This window comes from Panthera tigris, chromosome D2 (assembly GCF_018350195.1).
Source record: "Panthera tigris isolate Pti1 chromosome D2, P.tigris_Pti1_mat1.1, whole genome shotgun sequence".
In the NCBI taxonomy this organism is placed as follows: domain Eukaryota; kingdom Metazoa; phylum Chordata; class Mammalia; order Carnivora; family Felidae; genus Panthera; species Panthera tigris.
The window spans coordinates 16436585-16456142 of record NC_056670.1 but is presented as its reverse complement, the minus strand read 5'-3'; the positions used below and the strand labels follow the sequence as shown (position 1 = coordinate 16456142).

The 19558-nt window shown below is 44.3% G+C and overlaps 1 protein-coding gene across 2 annotated transcripts in view; it reads left to right on the top strand.

Moving 5' to 3' along the window:
• DISC1 (DISC1 scaffold protein) overlaps nucleotides 1-19558 on the top strand; it is a 355103-nt gene that overhangs the window by 53215 nt on the left and 282330 nt on the right. The window contains exon 3 of one of the 2 annotated variants that reach the window (XM_042960019.1): nucleotides 3181-3250. The exons of the other annotated variant lie outside the window; for it this stretch is intronic. Within the exon in view, the coding sequence (XP_042815953.1) occupies nucleotides 3181-3250 (70 nt within the window). The remainder of the gene's footprint in view (nucleotides 1-3180; nucleotides 3251-19558) is intronic. 2 annotated transcript variants of the gene reach the window in all.

The following is a 19558-nucleotide window of genomic DNA, read 5'->3' as shown; positions in this document are numbered from 1 at the left end:
GCAGGCTCCAGGCTCTGAGCTGTCAGCACAGAGCCCAGTGTGGGGCTCGAACCCACAAACAGCAAGATTATGACCTGAGCTGAAGTCGGACGCTTAACCAACTGAGCCACCCAGGCACCCTGACGATTTCCCTGTTTAAAATGGTCCACCAGCTTTGGGCTGCCATGCTGACCAGTGTTCCCAGGTGCAAGGAGGCTGCAATGTGCCTTACCGAGGAAACGTGTTGAATGAGCTTTGTTCCAGCATGAGCTGTAGCGCTGGTGGCCATGAGTTCTGTGTTAATGAACCAGCCATATATATTAAAGAAGGCATCTTTAAACGGAAGCGCACATAAAACAAGGTTACATCTTGATCAGTTGACAAAGATGTTGTGATCAGAGGCTCTCAGAAGCCCAACACTTGTTTCCCCTGGAAGCAATGGTTTAGTATTTGCTAACTGAGCATTTCCCGTGACTTTATAGAACACGACCACGAATGAGGATTGACAGAATGTGTGTTTTATGCTGTTTAGAAATAGCCACCCAGGGACACTGCCAGGGATTGCACGGGGCTGAGAAAATTGTGATCAAAGGAAATGCTAACTGGGTGTGCAGAGGAGGGAAGAGAGAACCTTGCAAGTGAGCCCCGCCTCAGCTTGTGGAAGCTGGAGGAAATGGAGAGAAATCGCCTGTCTTACATGGTTGTGTCACTGGATGAGACATGACCATCAGTGCCTCTGCTTCCAGCAAAGATGGACATTCAGACATCTCCCGGGGCATCAGTTCGGTGTCCTACAGGGATCATTGATTGAAGGGGACAAAGTGAAGTGGATGTTGGCTATAAATGAAGTTTTCTTTGACTTTCTTTCCTGTAGTTCTTCTGCTTCAGCTCCAGTAACCGTTCAACAGTACCACCCCATGGGTGTGGTGATGGCAATGGTACGCTTTATATGGCAGCTGAACCACCCATACAGACTTTCTTCTATCTCTAATATGTACGACTGAGTTATTGGTACAATTTGCACTTGTAATATGGAGCAAATCAAGGATAAAGGGGTTAATGTAATCATTCACTCATTCAGAAAGTATTTACTGACTTACTTGTGTCTGGCTTTGGATTGTATTAGAGTTGGTTAGAAACAGACAGCAACCCAGTATCAGTGTCTTCACGGGACAAAGTTGTGTTTCTTGCTTAAAAGTCGCGTTTCACAGAGGTGATTGGGGGATCCGCTCCGCAGAGTCACTCAGGAAGCCCGCCTGTACTACCTGAACGTATGAGTCAGTCACTGGGACAAGGAGGAAAGCAGTAAGGATCCTACAAGAGCAATTAAATGCCCAACGCCGAAGTAACCTCTAACACTTGCAGCTACACCCCATTACCCACAGCAAGGTGGGGAAGGAAGTGTAATCCTTCCATGTGCTCAGAGCAGTGGAGAACCAAACAAGGGTGAGCACTGCCATTTTCTACATGATTAGAAAGTAGTTCTTGCCCTCAAGACGCCCAAGGGTGAATGGAGCGCACAGACAAAACAAAACAATGGCTGTACTGTGGTGTCCTGAGTACTATGGTAATTTCTTGCAACTCCATTTGTCCAGCAAGCTCAGACCTAACACCCAGCCTTATTTTGACTTTCGCATCTCCTACCTGCGATCTGTTAACAAATCCCATTTTTTCTGTCTTCCAACAGCCATTTTCTGAATATGTCCAGGATCAGATCCCTTTTCATTGTCTTCACTGTTCCCACTATCATTCAGGCTATCGTCACCTCCTTCCTGGGCTGTTTCCATGGCCTCCCCTGGCCATCCGACTTCTTCCTTTGCCCACTGCAGTCAGAGTGAGGCTATTCAAACCTCAAACAGGTCATGGACTTTGTGCTCAGAACCCCCCAAGTGCCCTCCCATCACCCTCAGCATCAGAACTTTTCAGTGGTCTTCGTGTCTGTTCATGATGCATTCCCCATCGCCTCTCTGACCTCATCATCTACAGCCGCCCTTAATCAGGCCATCCCAGACTCAGCGATCTACTTTGCAAGGCCAGCAACACTTTGCCAAGAGCCTCTGCTCTGACTCTTCTCTTTGTTGAAATGTTTTCTCCAGGAGCCCCAGGGTTTCCTCTCTTACCACTTTTAAGTCTTTGCCCAAATGTCAGTGAGATCTTATTTAAAACTGCAGCCCCACCGCCTGCCAGCATTCTTGATGCCCCTTATTGGGTTCTACGGTTTTTCTTCTTTCCCGACACTCATCACTTTCTAAGGCTCCATAAACCGTACTTATTATGTTAATTTTTGTCTTCCTGCACAAGAATGCGTGTCGAGAGATGGTTTAGAATTTTGTGCTGTACCCTCAACACCTCAAACTGGTGGCTGACACCCCGAGGAGACACTCAGTGAATATTTGTTAAGTGGGTCATATGACTAGGTCCAAGGACAGGTCACTATGGCAATATAGAGGAAGGACATTTAACACAGGCTGGAGAGGGTGACACCTGAGTTGGGTGTTGAAGGACATATAGGTGTGAGGCAAGCAAGGGTGGGAGGAAGGTGTGTTTTAGGGAGCAAGGCCAAATCCATTCACTGATAGGCCGAGAATCCATCTTCAGAAAATACCTGGGCTTCCTGTCGAGAAGAAAAATACTTAAAAATGAATGTATTGTTAACTCTCTGACAAACGATGGGATCACTGTGTCTACATGTGGGTTAAATAAGACGATACTGTTTTCTGGAAGGGTTTTGTGAAGTCCTTCCTGTCATTGTCACCCAGCTGGCGGGACAACTTGCTGAGTGGAAGCTCATGTTCTTCTCTTGGCTTCTCTTTCAGTCTCAGAGTGTTTATCTTCATAATTTTAATGTGATTTTGAGAACAGTGAGCTTTCAGTCAGGTCAGGAAATTTGCGTTCCTTTTTATTATGCATTTTTTCATGCAGATAAGGGTACAATGTGATGTTTTTGTTTAAAATAACTTTCTAACTCTTTCTGTGGACTTTATACTCAAATTACACTTTCTCTTTATATAACTGTTTTTTTGAGAAGCTAATGCATCTGGCATGGGAAAAATGTACATTTGCGGTTCTTTTTTTAAAGGAGAATAAAGAATTTCAGTTTTGAAATAGTTTCTAAGTGTTCTTGGCTTAAAAAAAATAAGTTTGCTTGAGTGCTATTGTAATTTGGCTTTCATTTCTCCCCCCTCCTTCAAACCAACATAGGTAAAGTCCTTAAGATTAAAGCTTCAGAAACTTCAAGAAAAAGCAGTTGAGGAAGATGATTATGATAAGGGTGAGTTTTATTTTATTTTTTATTAATTACTTCTCATTTTCTCTGGAATGTACCATTTCTCTTTTATCCTCATTCATACCTGCCTTCTACACCTCAGTGAATTGTGTGGTCTGTTCCTCTGATCACCTCCACTCAATAGCAATTGACTGTTTTACCGCACTGTTATTTTGTGGATTTCAAAGCACTTTATGAGCATTAATCATTGGGCTATAAATTTGTTGATAATCCAGAAATACTCAGAGTACTTGCACAATGGAAGTTATATTAACTCATCATCTGCGTGCTTAGAGTGTGATATATCTATAATTTATTCATCCATTGAAAAAATATTTGTTGTCCACCTATTGTGTGCTGCGCAATGTGGCAGGAATAGAAAAGTAAGGTGGACGCATTATCTGATCTTGGGATGCCTGTAAATATAAGTCCCCAAGAAGCTTTTTGACTTCATACTCTCCGGGACCAGAGAGAGAAAATGGGATGAGTCTGAGAAATGCCAGGCTGTGCCAAAGGGGTCAAATGTATCAAATTCCCATGTAGATGCCCCCAAATATCCATACTAGAAAGGAAAAGTAACATGAGACCAGACGATGTAGGAGTTGGTCAGATGCCACAAAAAAACAGTTAACATGACCGTCCCAAAGTAGGATCTGCAGCAGAAACAGCTGACGTGGCAGCTGAATGGACACAGAGCAGACTGGGTCAAAGGAAGGATTTCAGGAATGGTTGGCCTGGGAAGAATCGTCAAGATTTCGGATGCCGATTGCGAGATGCCACAGCCATTTCTGCTGCATCTGGGGAAGAGAGAGGACTTAACATGCAGGTTCCCCCAGACACTTAGGAACTTGGTAGATAGTCCTGGTGATAACCAGGTTCAGCACGCTCAGGATTGGTCTGGAAATAGAATGCAGACTTAAGGATTCTTAGCCTAGAGGCTTGAACCTTTCAACCTTCTTGACCCGTTTTCTCGTGTTCCCAGTGAATACATCACAGACCACTAGCACCGGGGCACTACAGGAGTGGGATGAATGATCTCCAACAGGAGGCGGCAGATCCTATTCTGGAAACACCCGGAGCTGGTGCTGTGTCGTGTTGTCAGTACATTTACCACAGAGGTGGGGGTTAGAGTGCGCCGGGGTGGGAGGAGGGGGAGGAATTGGGGAATGCAGGTGGAGGTCTAAACTCTCCCGCTCTTTCTACAGGCGGCCTTGATTTTGTGAGGGTGCTAGGTGGGAGAGAGGAGCGAGTCTGAGACAAGGGCCCCCATGAACCCCGCACAGCTGTGGGCAGAGAGCACATGAGCGGTGCCTGCACCAGGGTGCCCCCTGCTGAGTTTTGTCTGTGAAGGGAGCCTAGGTTTGCAGCTCCCAACTGCTGCCCAAATTAACTTTCTCTGGCGTGGGCCTTTAGCACACAGCTCTGCTCTAACACACAAAACTGAAGACACAAGTGGAAAACCAAGCCCTCTTTTTCTGATCGAGGCCTGGTGAACTTTTCCGGACTTGGTTTTCTCAGCGGGCTTCATTAAACAAAGGCCTCGCTTCTTTAGTCTTTTCTCCAGATAGCTCTGAAACACCCGAGGGAACAAGGTTGGATAAGATACGCCTCATCAGGAAAGCCAAAGGAACAAAGACACCTTTATTTGGTGTTTCCGTCTGATTTTTTTTTCTTGTTTTTATGTCAAGAATGAGAATGTCTCCTCAATGAGAACTGGGAGGGCAGGCCGGGCCGTCCGCGTTCCACAAGCCTTCTGGGTGGTTGGGAGGTGCACTGGTGTGTGAGAAAACCCCGGGGCAGGGCTCTGCTTGCTGGAGGACCAGGCCGCAGTGCAGCAAGCCGCCAGCTGAGTTCTGGAGGCGGGGGCTGCTCAGGGGCTCTGTCCCTCCTGATCCACCTGGAGTCTGTGAGCAAGCACCCTGGGAGGCACTTAACACAGCGAGTCACATACCTCCCCCCTCCTGTTTAAACTCCCAAACCTTGCAAGCCTGGTTCAGGGTGTTGAGAGGTGAATGTTCTGATGAAATGTGCAGAGGGCCTGGCACGTAGTGGGTCGGGAGTCAGTCAGTGTTTTGTGATGAACAAGTGAGTTGCTTGCTGCTGAATGCATACGCAACCCCCCGCCCCCAGATGTCAGGCTAGAGTGAGCCCAAGGGCTGAGAACTCTCACCACCTCAAGATGGCTTACGCAGCTCATCCGCAGTCTGCTGGGGCGGGATGCATGTAGGGAAGATGTTTGTGTGGAGCGTGGCTTATTACTTAAAAAAATTCCTACTGAGCATCTATCGTATATAACAGGGCTTCTCAAACTTTAACGTGCATGTGAATCGCCTGCGTAATGTGTAAAATGCACATTCTGACCAAGGAGGGCTGGGCTGCGGTGGAGACGCTGTTTCTAGTAAGTTTCCAAAGGATGCTGCGCAGCGGTCCAGAGAACCGCACCTGGAGTAGGGATGGGCTACAAGGAAGACATGAGGCCATTTTTAAAGACCCACCGAGCACTGTCCTTAGGATTTTCATCTCAGGTGTTCTATGGCCCGGGAGGGGAAATAGCACAGTACACAATAAGGGTAGTGAAGTTACACATAACATGTCCCTTAAAATATAAACAGAGGGAGTTCCAAAAGGGGAAAAATTACTGCTGGTGGTGGGGTGGGTGTGGATCCAGCCCTGTGGAGACGGTGATAGTGTAGACGTGCCTCAGAGGGTGTGGGGGATGCCATCTGAAAGAGCATTTTAGAGAACGCAGAGGGGTGTAAAAGCCACCGTCCAGCAGTTTGTCTGGATGTGACAGGTGAAGTCGGCTGTTGTTGGAAATGGATCACTGCAGGGCCCAGTTGGAACAGTGCATGAACTGGCGCATAGTAGGTGATCACTAAATTCTCATAAACCAATGGCCAAGTCATTAGGGAAGTTGGATTGATATTGAGGTGGAGAATTTGTTGTAATGAGATTTGTTGAAGTAGGATTTGAATGAGATTTCCTTTCTCACATGGCTTATCCAGGGGTTTAAGAATTGTGACTTTTCTTTATACTCAGTCTTTGCAGTCTGTGAGCAGACTCACTTCTGCCTCAGTGTTCGTGGCAGCTGTGGGGCTGTGCTCTGTCTCAGGGGAAGGGGGCTGCTGGAGTCTGAGAGGTTTGCCGGGAGAACCTGGAGGGCTCTCCTCTGGTTTTGTTGCCTTTCTCTCTTTCTTTCTAGTTTCACTCATAAAAATGACTTTGAATTCCAGAGAAAGGAGCACTTGGCACAGAATAGAAAGTTTCATGCTTTATCTCCTCAAAGTGCCAGCAAATTGACCCGCTGACGCCTTGTGGGGAAACCTCCAGGGCTCTAATTACATCTCTACTTCGCCTGGGAAGTAAAGTCAATAATTCCTTCTATTCTTGAATGGGGCCGGGAGGGCTTGGCAGGAAAAGAATAATACTATTTGGTACTTGCTTAGAGTTTTTCTCCAGAGGCTTGAAATGCTTTACTGGTTTCATCCCGTCAGTGCTTATCTGTGGTCAGCTGAGGGGCGAGTGTGGGACCTCAGAGCCCTTCAGAAGGAGTGACTGCAGCCTGGAAATGGGAGATGGGGTTCAGGGTCTGTGACGTGCTGGGAGGGGAAAAAGGAGAGCATGAGCAATGACGTCCACTGTGGTTGATGTTCTAACTGTCCCTGCACCGACGTGACGTGTGGTCTAGGACGTCCCCCCTGCCTGTGACCATGTTCACTGCTCATTTCTGAAGCAAATGGGGTGAGGTCGTGGGGAAGAAGGAGAAAAATTTTGGGAATTCGCCATTTCAGTGACTCACATAACTGTGATCTGTAGCACAGCTGGCTTTACCCTGCTTGTTTAGGATTTCTTTCTTGGTGCGAAAAGCAGCCAGCACTGAATTGGTTCCTCTGTCCTTTGTCTCCACCAATGTCATTAGGACAAAACGAGAGTATGATGTGAGGCATGGAAAGAGGAATGATGACTGCAGAGGCCAAGCATAAAACCAGTCTAGACAGTGCCCAGCTCTTGCCTCAATTGTCATAAACTTGGCTTTGCTTTCTTTAGCAAGATTGGTTTGTCCACAATTGCTCTTTGGTGACGGTGTGCAAATCATCCAAGCTGACAGCCCTGTCTGTTGGGGGGATCCCACTCTCTATCTCCTTTAGGGTTTGGCATCTGAGTGGCTTCCTGGAGGTTTGTGCTTAGAACCAGAAGCCCTGCTTCGTCTTCTCTTAGCTGTAGAGGTGCCAGAGCCCTTTCAAAATGGCAGCTGGATGCCACTCGGGGGTCCCCAGAACGGGAAGGGCTACTCTTGGCACCCTGTGTTGTTCTGTGTCCCTGCTGAAAAGGTAGCCTGCATTTGGGGTCTGCTCAGAGACATGATTGGTGCTTGAAGATGTTTCCAGAGAAAAGAGCCACACTGAGCACACATGGGAATGAGAGTGCAGTTTCTGTCAGCGGTCCCCCTGTACATGCACTTCCTTTTCTCCCTGCACCCCAGGGTTTGGAAACGCCCTCACTTGGCCTGCTATCTACCGGAGTCTGTCTCCATTGCTCTGGGGGGTGCTTGCAGGAAGTATCAGGAAAAGAAGCTAAGACAATGCAACGAAGTGAAATAAATGACATTTGGTACACATTCCTTTTCTGGGGTGTGTTTGTATGTGGTGTGTAATATTAATGTGCAGCTGTCCCACATCCTCTCCCAGCTGGACACTTTCCCACATGCCACTGATCACATCCCAGCATCACTGTGGGAGGAATCGGCACTGCCTCTGAGTCTCCGGCCAGGCCACGGAAGCTGCTCGGAAGGGACTAGCCATGTGCTCCAGACACCCATCCCCTTTGCCTCCTGTCCTCGCTGGCTCTCCGAGCATTGTGTAATCCAGCATGGAAAACCGAGCTCTTGAGGAGTTGTGAGGACCGATCCTAGCCAGGAGGTTTCTGGGTTCTGGAATCTCTTATTTACATGACAACTAGGGAAGGAACAGAGGAGGGTTCCACGCTGGGATATGGGGGAGGGGGGGAGGGGGGGGAAGACTTTCCATGATTTTATCTTAAAACATTAGGCTGTTAGGAAATTTGCACTTGAATTATTTCAATTTTAGTCTTCAACATTATCCTCACCAAAGCAGAACTTGTGTGTCTGCTTCCTCTTATTTTAAGTAGAAACTTAAAAATTGAAGGATGCCTGGGTGGCTCAGTCGGTTAAGCGTCCCACTCTTGATTTCAGCTCAGGTCATGATCTCACGGTTTGAGTTCGAGCCCCATGTCGGGCTCTGTGATGATGGTGAGGAGTCTGCTTGGGATTCTCTCTCTCTCCCTCTCTCTCGGCCCCTCCCCTGCACTCTCTCTTGAAAATAAATGAATTTTAAGAATTTTAATTCAAGAAAACTTAAAAATTGAGAGATAAGCTAGACATTAAAACGCGTTGTAAACGAGAATGCGGACAAACGCCATTTACTTCACCTAGTTGCATTGTCTTAGCCTCTTTTTCTGTTGACAGAAGAGTTTATGACTCTGTAAATTAAGGGCCACAATATCTGCCGGTATTGGCTTTCAGGTCACCGTTGGTATTTGCCGTTTGTGTGTTGGCATTTTTCATGAGTGCTAGGAGCGTAGTACATCGTGTAACACCTACTTCAGATGTGGTGAGCTTTGTGCACAGACCCGGATGGTCTACCTGTGTATGATAAGCTTCCCTCTCGTATGTAGCACAGGATGTGATTTCAGTGTGGCGCCTTTTCTCCGCGGTGTTCCAGCTGGAAGTACACTCAGCCGCCTCCACCCCTGCGGTGCTATGTACGGGGTTTATTAGACCTCCTGGGACTTTGGAGGTGGAAACACAGAGGAGTGGCTGTCCTGTCTTTATGGCCACATCACAGTACATTCCCTATATTGGTGGGCCTCTGCCTTCCTTCCCTGGCTGTGAGGAAGTCGGTCTGTCCTTCAAGGATCACCTGGGCTGTTGTCACATTCATACATTATTCACGATGACACCTGATAACCAAGGTTAGGCATGACGCCGAACACAAACACCAAGACAAACAAAAAAATCTTTTTTTCTCCACCTCCTTCCCCTAATTAGGTACTTGGACACGCTTTCCTGCTGGCTGAACCATAGCACGTTTTTAATGAGGGTTAGCAGGTGAATGTACAAATAGTGGACACACCATCTTACTGTCTTTCTAGGAGATTCTGCAAGTGACCCACAGTTCCCAAGCTGTAGAGTCTGGTTGATGGAGCAGGAAGGGGGGCAGAAGGCCCTCTTGTTTTTAGACGACTGACTTTGAAGCTCCTTCCACAGGTTTTCCACGTTGCTGCTATCCTCCCAGAGTTGCTGAGAGGCTGGCTGGGATCCCAGGAGAGCAAGCTCCCCTGAGGGAATGTTCCATCTGGGCCCGAGGAACTCAGCTGCTCTGCAGGTGCCAGACAGGACCAAGCAGTGACTTAGATTGTCTGGGGCCAGCTCACTGGGATAGAGTGATCATCTTGTCTGTGAGGGCACTTAGGGCTTCAGAAATGTCAACAACTTCACTTGATTTATCGCATGTTCAAGGAGTGCTTCACCTCTTTCTACAGATTGAGAAATGGGTAACAGGACTGGAAGGGGTGTCCCTTCCTATACAGACATTTGATAGAAAAGTTAAAAAAAAAGGCAGACTTTAGTGACTGAAGTGGGCTGATTATCCCTTTCCCTGTCTGCAAAGGAACCTGGCTATTATTGGTATCTTTTTTTGGTCTAAAATCCTGCAGATAGTTAAGAGCAGAGCCTGACTTTTAAGCCAGTATATCACAGTAGCTTTTCACATGAACAATTTTTTACTGAGTTTTTTCCAGGCTCACCGTGCCATGGTGGACCAAAAGAAATGTGTACAGGATGTTAGCTTTTTTCTAGAAGAATGTTAGCTTATTTGGGATAAAATATAAATAATATGAATGTGTGAAATTTCAGTTAACATTAAAATTGATTGACTGTGTGTGTGTGTGTGTGTGTGTGTGTGTGTGAGGGCTCTCTACTTTCAAGAGGAAGAGACCCAAGAAGCAGAGGAAGAGAGGACTTACAGTTTGGTGTGACGGTGCTGGGGAGGTGAGTGGGGTCAGGAGATCCAGAGTGCCAGGACCCTCACTTTTCTCTCTGCAGTTTGATTTAATCTCTCAAAACACTTGTTTCACTTACCTGTTGTTGCATACAGTAGGCTGAAAAATGGCCTCCAAAAGATATCCACACCGTAATTCCTGGAATTTGTAGATGTTACCTTATTTGGAAAAGGCTCTTTGCAGGTCATGATTAAATCAATGATCTTGGGATGAGATTATCCTGGATTATTGGGGTAGGCCCTAAATGCTATCACATGTGTCCTGAAGAGAGAGGCAGAGGGGGGACTAGACTAGTAGAAGAAGAGGAGGTGATATGATCACAGAAGCAGACATTGGAGTGATGTGCCCACGAGACATAGAATGCTGGCAGCCAACTGAAATTGGAAGAGGCAAGGAAAAGATTCTCCGTGAGAGTCTGTAGAGGGAGTATGGCCTGGCAGACAACTTGGTTTCAGCCCAATAAAACTGATTGCAGACTTATGGCCTCTATGAAACTATGAAAGAATGTGAAAGAATAAATTTGTCGTTTTAAGCCTCTAAGTTTGCGGTTATTTTTTACATAGGAAACTAATATAGTGCATAACAAACCACCATAAAATTTAGTACTTAAAACAATGTCAGGGAGTGACATCAAGAAAATGGCAGAATAAGCAACTCCAAGCACTCATTTCCCTCATAGAAACATCAAAAGAGAAGTAGAAAGTGTGAGAACCAACATTTTCAGAACTCTGGAAAATACGCCAAGGTTTAGAGCAACCAAGCAAACACTGAACCAAGGAAAAGGCAACTTGAAAATGATGGGAGAGCTTTGTGGCTTTTGCTCTTGTCCCACCCCTTCTCAGGACAGCAGTGACCTTGGAGATAACAGCTCACATTCCTGGTGTGGGACTCTGGTCCTTGATTCCCCAGGGAGCAAAGCGGACTTTACTTGAAAATTATTGCATGAGTCTGTTCTAACCTGTCTAGGGTTCCCTAAAGGACTGACATCCAGTGCTTGTCTCTGTTTTGACTAACTCAGGGCAGAGGCTGGAAAAATGGCAGACATTGCTTGAAAACACTGGCAGGTTAACTAACAAACTTCAAACACCTGGGAGAAAGGTCACTGGTTGTCTAAAGGCCAGGAGCAATAGCTGGGGCACATCTTTGGGAAATTCAGAAGTACCTGTGTATATAGGGAAATTTAGAAAACCACTTGCTTGCTCAGGGCAAGATACATGCTCGGAGAAGAGCATAGAAGACACTAAGCTTTCATCTAAGGATGATCCTGGGGCTCAGGGCAAGCCTGCTCAGGTGCTGAAAGAGTACTCCAGCACAGAACCAATCTGCAAAGACTGGAAGAGGAATTTGTTTGTTTTGGTGTCTCTGTGTGTGTTTCTTCTTTTTTGCTTTTTTCCCCCTTGGCTTTCTTTTCTGTTTTTTCTTTTTCTCCTGGCATTTGAAGAAATCGTTGTCTAAACACTGGCTGAACACTAGCTATAAGAACAGAGACTGCAGTGACCACACTCCTCAAGGAATAGTCTTTGCAAAAATAGTTTGGAAAAGTATCTAAACAGATGGACTACTTCAGCCTTCAAAAATGTTGATGACAACAAAACAAAAACAACAGAAAGCCCCACACACTGGGGAGTTTGGAGAATCTGATTTCCAGAGTCACCACATTATAATATTCAAGTGTCCAGTTTTTAACAAAGCATCACAAGGCATACAAAGAAACAGAAACACATGGCCCACTGAAAGAGGCAAAATAAATGGACAGAAACCATCCCTGAAGAAGCCCAGACCTCAGACTTATTGAAGACCTTAAAAAAACTGTCTTAAAGATGTCCAAAGAGTTAAAGAAACATGCATGAGGAACTAAAGGAGATCAGAAAAACAATGTATGAACAAAATGAGAATACCAATAAGGAAATAGAAATTGTAACAAGGAATCAAATCTGGAGCTGAAAAGTATAACTAAAATAAAATACTCACTAGAAGGGTTCAACAATAGATCTGAGCAGGCAGAAAAACAATCAGCAAACTCAAGACACAACAATTGAAATAATTTAGTCTGAAGAGAAAAAAGAGAAAAGAATGAAGAAAATTAAAGATGGTCTCAGAGGCCACTGGGAGATTATCAAGCAGACCAACATATACCTATGGGAGTTCCAGGAGAAGAGAGAGAGGAGCAGGAGAATATTTGAAGAAATATTGGCTGAATTTGGTGAGAGACATGAAACTACAAATTCAAGAGCTCAATGAACAACAAGTGAGGTAAACTGAAAGAGACAGGGAAACACATAATCAAATTGTCAAAAGTAAAAGATAATCTTGAAAGTAGCAAGAGAGAAGCAACTCATCACATACAAGGGATCCTCAGTAAGACTGACAGCTATTTTCTCATTACCATAGAGACCAGAAGGTGGAGGGAAGATATATTTAAAGTGTGGAAAGAAAAAAATTGGCAATCAAGAATTCTATACCCAGAAAAAGTGTCATTCAAAAAAATGAGGGAGAGGGGAGCCTGGGTGGTTCAGTTGGGTAAGCATCCAACTTTGGCTCAGATCATATCTTGAGGTTTGTGAGTTTAAGCCCCGCATCAGGCTCTGTGCTGACAGCTCAGAGCCTGGAGCCTGCTTCAGATTCTGTGTCTCCCTCTTTTTCTGCCCCTCCCCCACTCTCACTCCATCTCTCTTTCTCTCAAAAATAAATAAACATTTAAAAAATGAGGGAAATAGTAAGAAATTTCCAGAAAACAAAAGCTAGAGGGGCTCATTACCACTAGACCTGCTCTGTAAGAAATGCTAATGGGTGTCCTTCAGGTTGAAATAAAAGGACATTAGAGAGTAAGTTGAAGCCATATGAGGAAATAAATAAATCAGTAATGGTAAATAGATGAGCAAATATAAAAGCCAGTATTACTGTATTTTTTGTTTGCAATGCCACTTTTCATTTTCTACATGATTTAAAAAAACAAATGCATAAAATTTATAATTTATAAATTATAAACCTATGATACTGAGTGCACAGGGTAAAAAGATGTAATTTGTGACAGCAATAACAAAGGAGCTGTATAGGAGCAGAGTTTTTATATTCTATTGAAGGTAAGTTGATATCAATTCAAATCAGGTTGTTATAACTTTAGAGTGGTAAATATAATCCCCATGGCAACCACAAAGAAAATATCAAAAAAATATACACAAGAGGAATCAAAACAGTTTGGTACAAAAAAATCAATTAAACCCCAAAGAAGACAGTAATGGAGGCAACGAAGGACCAAAAAAAAAAAAAAAAAAAAAAAAAAAATACTTACAGAAAATGAATAAGAAAATGGCAGAACTATGTCCCTCTCTCTTTTTTTTTAAAGTTTATTTATTTATTTTGTGAGAGAGAGGGTGCATGCTCTAGCATGGTAGGGGCAGAGAGAGAGGGAGAGAGACAAAGAGAAAGAGAGAGAGGGAGAGAGAGAGAGAGAGAATCCCAAGCAAGCTCTGCACCATCAGTGCAGAGCCTGATGTGGGGCTCGAACTCATGAACTGTGAGATCATGACCTGAACTGAAGTTGGATGCTTCACTGACTGAGCCACCCAGGTGCCCTAGAACTATCTCCTTCTTTATCCGTAATTACTTTAAATGTAAATGGATTAAACTTTGTAATCAAGGGGTGCCTGGATGGCTCAGTCGGTTAAGCATCTGATTTCAGCTTAGGTCATGATCTTACAGTTTGTGAGTTTGAGCCCTACATTGGGCTCTGCTGTCAGCTCAGAGCTCACTTTGGATCCTCTGTCTCCCTCTCTTTGACACCTCTTCTGCCCAAAAATTAAATAAATATTTAAAAAATTGTAATCAAAAGGTAGAGACTGACGGATAAAAAAAAATGATCCAACTATATACCATTTACAAAAGACTCACTTTAGACCCAATGACACAAATAGATTGATAGTCCATGCAAATGGTAACCAGAAGAGAGCTGGGGTATCTATACTATTAAACAAAATAGACTTCAAGTAAAAAACTGTTATGAGACCGAAGAGGCACTATATTTTGATAAAAGCATCAATTCATCAAGAAGATACAATAATTTTAAACATATATGCACCAAACAACACAGCCCCCAAATATATGAAACAAATATTAACAGAATATGATTCTCCATTATAGTTGGATACTTCAGTACACTACTTTTAATAATGCTGAGAACGGGGCGCCTGGGTGGCGCAGTCGGTTGAGCGTCCGACTTCAGCCAGGTCACGATCTCACGGTCCGTGAGTTCGAGCCCCGCGTCAGGCTCTGGGCTGATGGCTCGGAGCCTGGAGCCTGTTTCCGATTCTGTGTCTCCCTCTCTCTCTGCCCCTCCCCCGTTCATGCTATGTCTCTCTCTGTCCCAAAAATAAATTAAAAAACGTTGAAAAAAAAAAATTTAAAAAATAATGCTGAGAACATCTGGACAATTGATAAGGGTATAGAGACTTGACTAACACTGTAAACCTTCTAGACTTAACAGACGTGTATAGAACACTCCAGCCAACAGCAGAATGCATTTTTCTCAAGTGCACATGGAACATTCTCCAAGATAGACCACATGTTGGGCCACAAAGAAATCTCAATAAATTTAAAAAATTGTAATCATACAAAGTATCATTTCCAACCACAATGCAATGAAACTAGAACTGAAAACTGAAGGACAATTGGGAAACGTACAAAATATGTAGAAACTAAGCAACACACTTTTAGAGAACCAGTGGGTAAAAAAGACATCTCAAAAGAAATTAGAAAACATTTAGAGGTGAATGAAAAGGAAAACCCAACATCTCAGAACTCATGTGATACAACCAAGACAGTGCTCAGAGAAAAATTTATAGTTGTAAATACCTATATTAAAAAAGGAGAAAGATCTCAAAATCAATAACCCAACTTTACACACTGATGAGCTAGAAAAGAAAAGCAAACCAAACCCAAAGCTAGCAGTAAGAAGTAAAGATTAGAGCTGAGGTAAGTAAAATAGAAAATAGAAAACCAATAGAATCAATAAAACCAAAATTTAGTGCTTTAAAAATATCAACAAAATTGACAAAGAAAAAAAGAGAGAAAATGGGAACAACTAAAATTATAAATGAAAATGAGAACATGACTCCCAAATGTATGAAATAAAAATGAAAATTAGAGAATACTATGAATAATTGTATGTCAGCAAATTGGATAACCTGGATGAAATGGTCCAATTCTTAGAAAAGCACAAATTACCTACATTGACTGAAGAACGAGTCAAGAGACGGAATTAGTAATCAAAAACCTTCCAACAGAGAAAGGTCCAGGACCAGATGGCTTTACTGGTTAATACCATCAACGATTTAAGAGGAATTTAACACTAATCCTTCTTTAACTGTTATGAAGAATAGTAGAGGACAGAACACTTCCTAACTCATTCTATGAGGCCAGCATTATCCTGATTCCAAAGATGAAGTCATCACAAGAAAGAAAATTACAGATCAATATCACTTATAAATATGGATGCAAACATCCTTCACAATGTTGAGGTATAGATGCAAATCAAAACCATACCCACTAGGGTGGCTACTATAAAAAAATGGTCAGTAACAAGTCTTGGTGAGAATGTGGAGAAATTGGAACTCTCATACACTGCTGTGGGAATGTAAAATGATGCAGTACTATTGAAAACAGTTCGGCGGTTCCTCAAGGAACTAAACATGTGCAAGCAATTCTACTCCTAAGTATTTTCCCAAAGCAATTGAAAGCAGGGACTCAAACAGATATTTGTATGCAAATGTTCATGCAGCATTACTCGCATTAGCCAAGAGGTAGCAACAAACCCAAATGTCCATCAGTAGATGAATGGATAAACAAATTGTGGTATGTCCACTACAAAGGAATATTATTCAACCGTAAAAAGGAATGAGGTCCTGATACATGCTACAACATAGATGAATTTTTTTTTTTCTGGCATAGATGAATCTTAAAAGCATTACATTCATAGGGTGCCTGGATCGCCCAGTTGGTTCAGCAGCCGACTCTTGATTTCAGCTCAAGTCATGATGTCACCATTTGCGAGTTCGAGCTCTGTGTTGGGCTCTGCACTGACAGTGTGGAGTCTGCTTGGGATTCTCTCTCTCCCCCTCTCTCTCTGTCTCTACCCCACTTATGCTCTCTCTTTCTCTCAAAAATAAACAAACATTAAAAAACCATTATGTTCAGTGAAATAACCCAGACACAAAAGGACAAAATATTGTGTGATTCCACTTACACGAAATACCTGGAATAGGCAAGTTCAGAAACAAAGTAGAACGGAAGTTAACAGGGATGGGGGAGGGGAATGGGTAGTTACTGCTTAATGGATGCACAGTTTCTGTTTGGGATTATAAAAGGTTTTAGACATGTTAAGTGGTGATGGTCACACAACATTGTGAATGTACTTAATGCCACTGAATTGTATATTTAAAAATGGTTAAATGGCAAATTTTGTATTATACATATTTTACCACAATTAAGAAAATTAATGCAATGTGCCCAAACCCATTGAGTTGTATACTCTAAATGGGTGATTTGTATGGCATGTGAATTATACTCGACAAAACTGTGTAAGAAAAACAAGGACAATATTTATTTTGCTCATGAATCTGCATTTTGGGCAGGGCTGAGTGAGTGTAGCTTATCTCTACTCCAGGCATCAACTGGGGTGGCTTGAAGGCTGGGGCCTGGAGTCACCTGCAGTGTTGGTCACTCAAGTGTCTGGTGGTTGATGCTGACTGTCTTGTGGGTACTTGGCTGGGTCTGGGACACCTGTAGCCTTTCCATGTGGCTGTTTGGCTTCCTCATTGTATGGTGATGACATCCTGAGGGACAGTTGGGCAAAAACTATTACTTCTTGTGGACTGACCTCGGAAGTCAGGCAGTGTTACTACTGCTGCATTTTACTCATTAGAAATAAGTCACTAAGGGTGATGTGACCCATGCTTGAGGGCGGAGTAATTCCCCATCTTTTGATGGGAGGAGTGGCAAAAGAACTTGTCGGCATCTTTTTGAAACCACCACAGACTGCCCTTTATTCTTGTGTGTTTTTACATTCTTTCCACATCCAAAATATCCTCATCCACTCTCAAAGCCCCTCAACAGCCACATATGATGGCATCAGGTTCAGGGTGGATGTCCAGGAGCTCCGTGTGTAATTCACGTGGAGCTGCAGGTGAGGCTCCCAGGGTGGGATTCTCCGAGCACAGCTTCTTGGGTACAGTTTCTCTCGATGATGGCTCGGAACACTTATGTTCTGAAGCTACAGCGTGTCCACCCCCACAGTCCCAACATAGGATGGTGGGACAGGTGTGGGATCACCGCTATAGATACGTGTTCAGAAAGGGGGGATGTGGGGGCCACACGGCAGCCACGGGTCCACGGCGATTCTGAAATCCAGCTGGGCTCCTGTTGCCAGTTTCTTGTTTAGGGTTTATCCCTACTGCCTGGGAGTGATTTTCAGTGGTTTCCCTCGGCTCTGACCCGTGGGTTCCTGGTTCTACATCCTGAGTCACCCTTCCTTGTCCATAAGCAACAGCCTGAATTTGGAGCCAAGTAATTTTCTCAGCCTGCTTTCCACCCATACAAGTTTGGGGGCCTAAATGCCTTTTTTCATCTCGTACTTTTCTTGTTCTCTCCAACTTGCCGTGATTCTTTGAAAAACGTTTTGGATTTCATATGAATCAATTTATAATCCACTCTATCAGACAAAAGCTATGCCCACAGATCTCTTCAAGAATAGCCTCTTTTTCAGGCTCCCTGTAAGGTTTGCAGGAGGTGAGGCAGCGGGAACAATGCTCCTAAGATTCTTACAGGGCTGTTTGACTGTTTGAAAGGGTCTGTGATCTTTCTGAAATCTTAGAAAGGGTTTTACAGTTTACGTCCTTGGCCTCATGTCTTAACCATATTTTCCGGCAGCACTCGGGGGTTGATCTTTGCCTGGGAGCTGTTTTTAGCCTTGTTTGTCATCTGATGAAGCTGGGGATCAGGACCAGTGTTAATTTCAAGCCCAGCAAGTCCTGACTTCTTTATATAGGAAGTCGTTTCCTTTGCTTATTTCTCTGTTCTCACACGTACTGTGGGTAGTAAGGAGAAGCCAGGTGGTCGCTTCAGCCCCCTGCCTGGAAATCTCCCTAGCCAGACTACCCAGCTCAATGGATACACTTTCTATTTTCTGTGTCAGTGTCACTTTCGGGCGACAGTGTTTTCAAACTTACGTTCTTTGTTCCAGCTTCTGATAACATTTTCCTCTGTCTCCTTGATGTCCTCACCCCCAGCCTCCTCAAGATCAATCTAACTCTTCTCCTGTGTTGTTAGGGCCCTTCCAGCTTCCCAAACCTATGGCCCAGTCCCAAATCCGTGGCCACGTGTTTTGGGTTTTGTCATGGCAGAACCCCACTAAGGCACCAAAATCTGTTCCTGTTATCTGTTGCTTTGTAGCAAATGACCCCTATCAGGCTTAGGGGCTTATCAAAATGACAACATTTATTGTGCTCAGAAGAATCTATAATTTGGGGAAATCTCAGCAGAGATAGCTCTTTTTTTGCTCCATTTGGCCTTAGCCGGGCAGCTCACAGGATGAGTGAGGCCTGGGGTCATCTGAAGGCCCGCTCTCATGTCGGGCAGTTGATGCCTGTCAGCTGGGTTGTGGCTGGACTGCCCATTTGTGGCCTTCCCGTGGGGCTGCTTGTCTTCCTTACAGCGTGATGCTGAGTGTCCTGGGGGGGGGGGGACAGGGGAGGGAGGCGGAGGAAAGTCTGTTGTCTTTTATGACTTCATGTAGAAAATTGTGTGGTGTTAATTCCACCACATCCTGTTCACTTGAAGCAAGTCACCAAAGTTAGCCCATCTTTAAGCACAGAAGAGTTAGGCCAATGTTTTGTTTTTGTTTTTGTTTTTAAATATATGTATATTTAACATTTATTTTTGAGAGAGAGAAAGAGACAGAGTGCTAGTGATGGAGGGGAAGAGAGAAGGAGACACAGAATCTGAAACAGGCTCCAGGCTCTAGCTGTCAGCACAGAGCCCAACGTGGGGCTCCAACTCACAAACAGTGAGGTCATGACCTGAGCCAGAGTCGGACACTCAACTGCCTGAGCCACCCAGGCGCCCCTGGACAGAGGAATGTTTTAAGACGGTCATACCAGTTTACTCCACCTGGCAGTTCAAGACTTGTGTACTAACAGCACCATGACTTGAGAAGAAAGGAGACTTCCCTCCGCGCCTCCA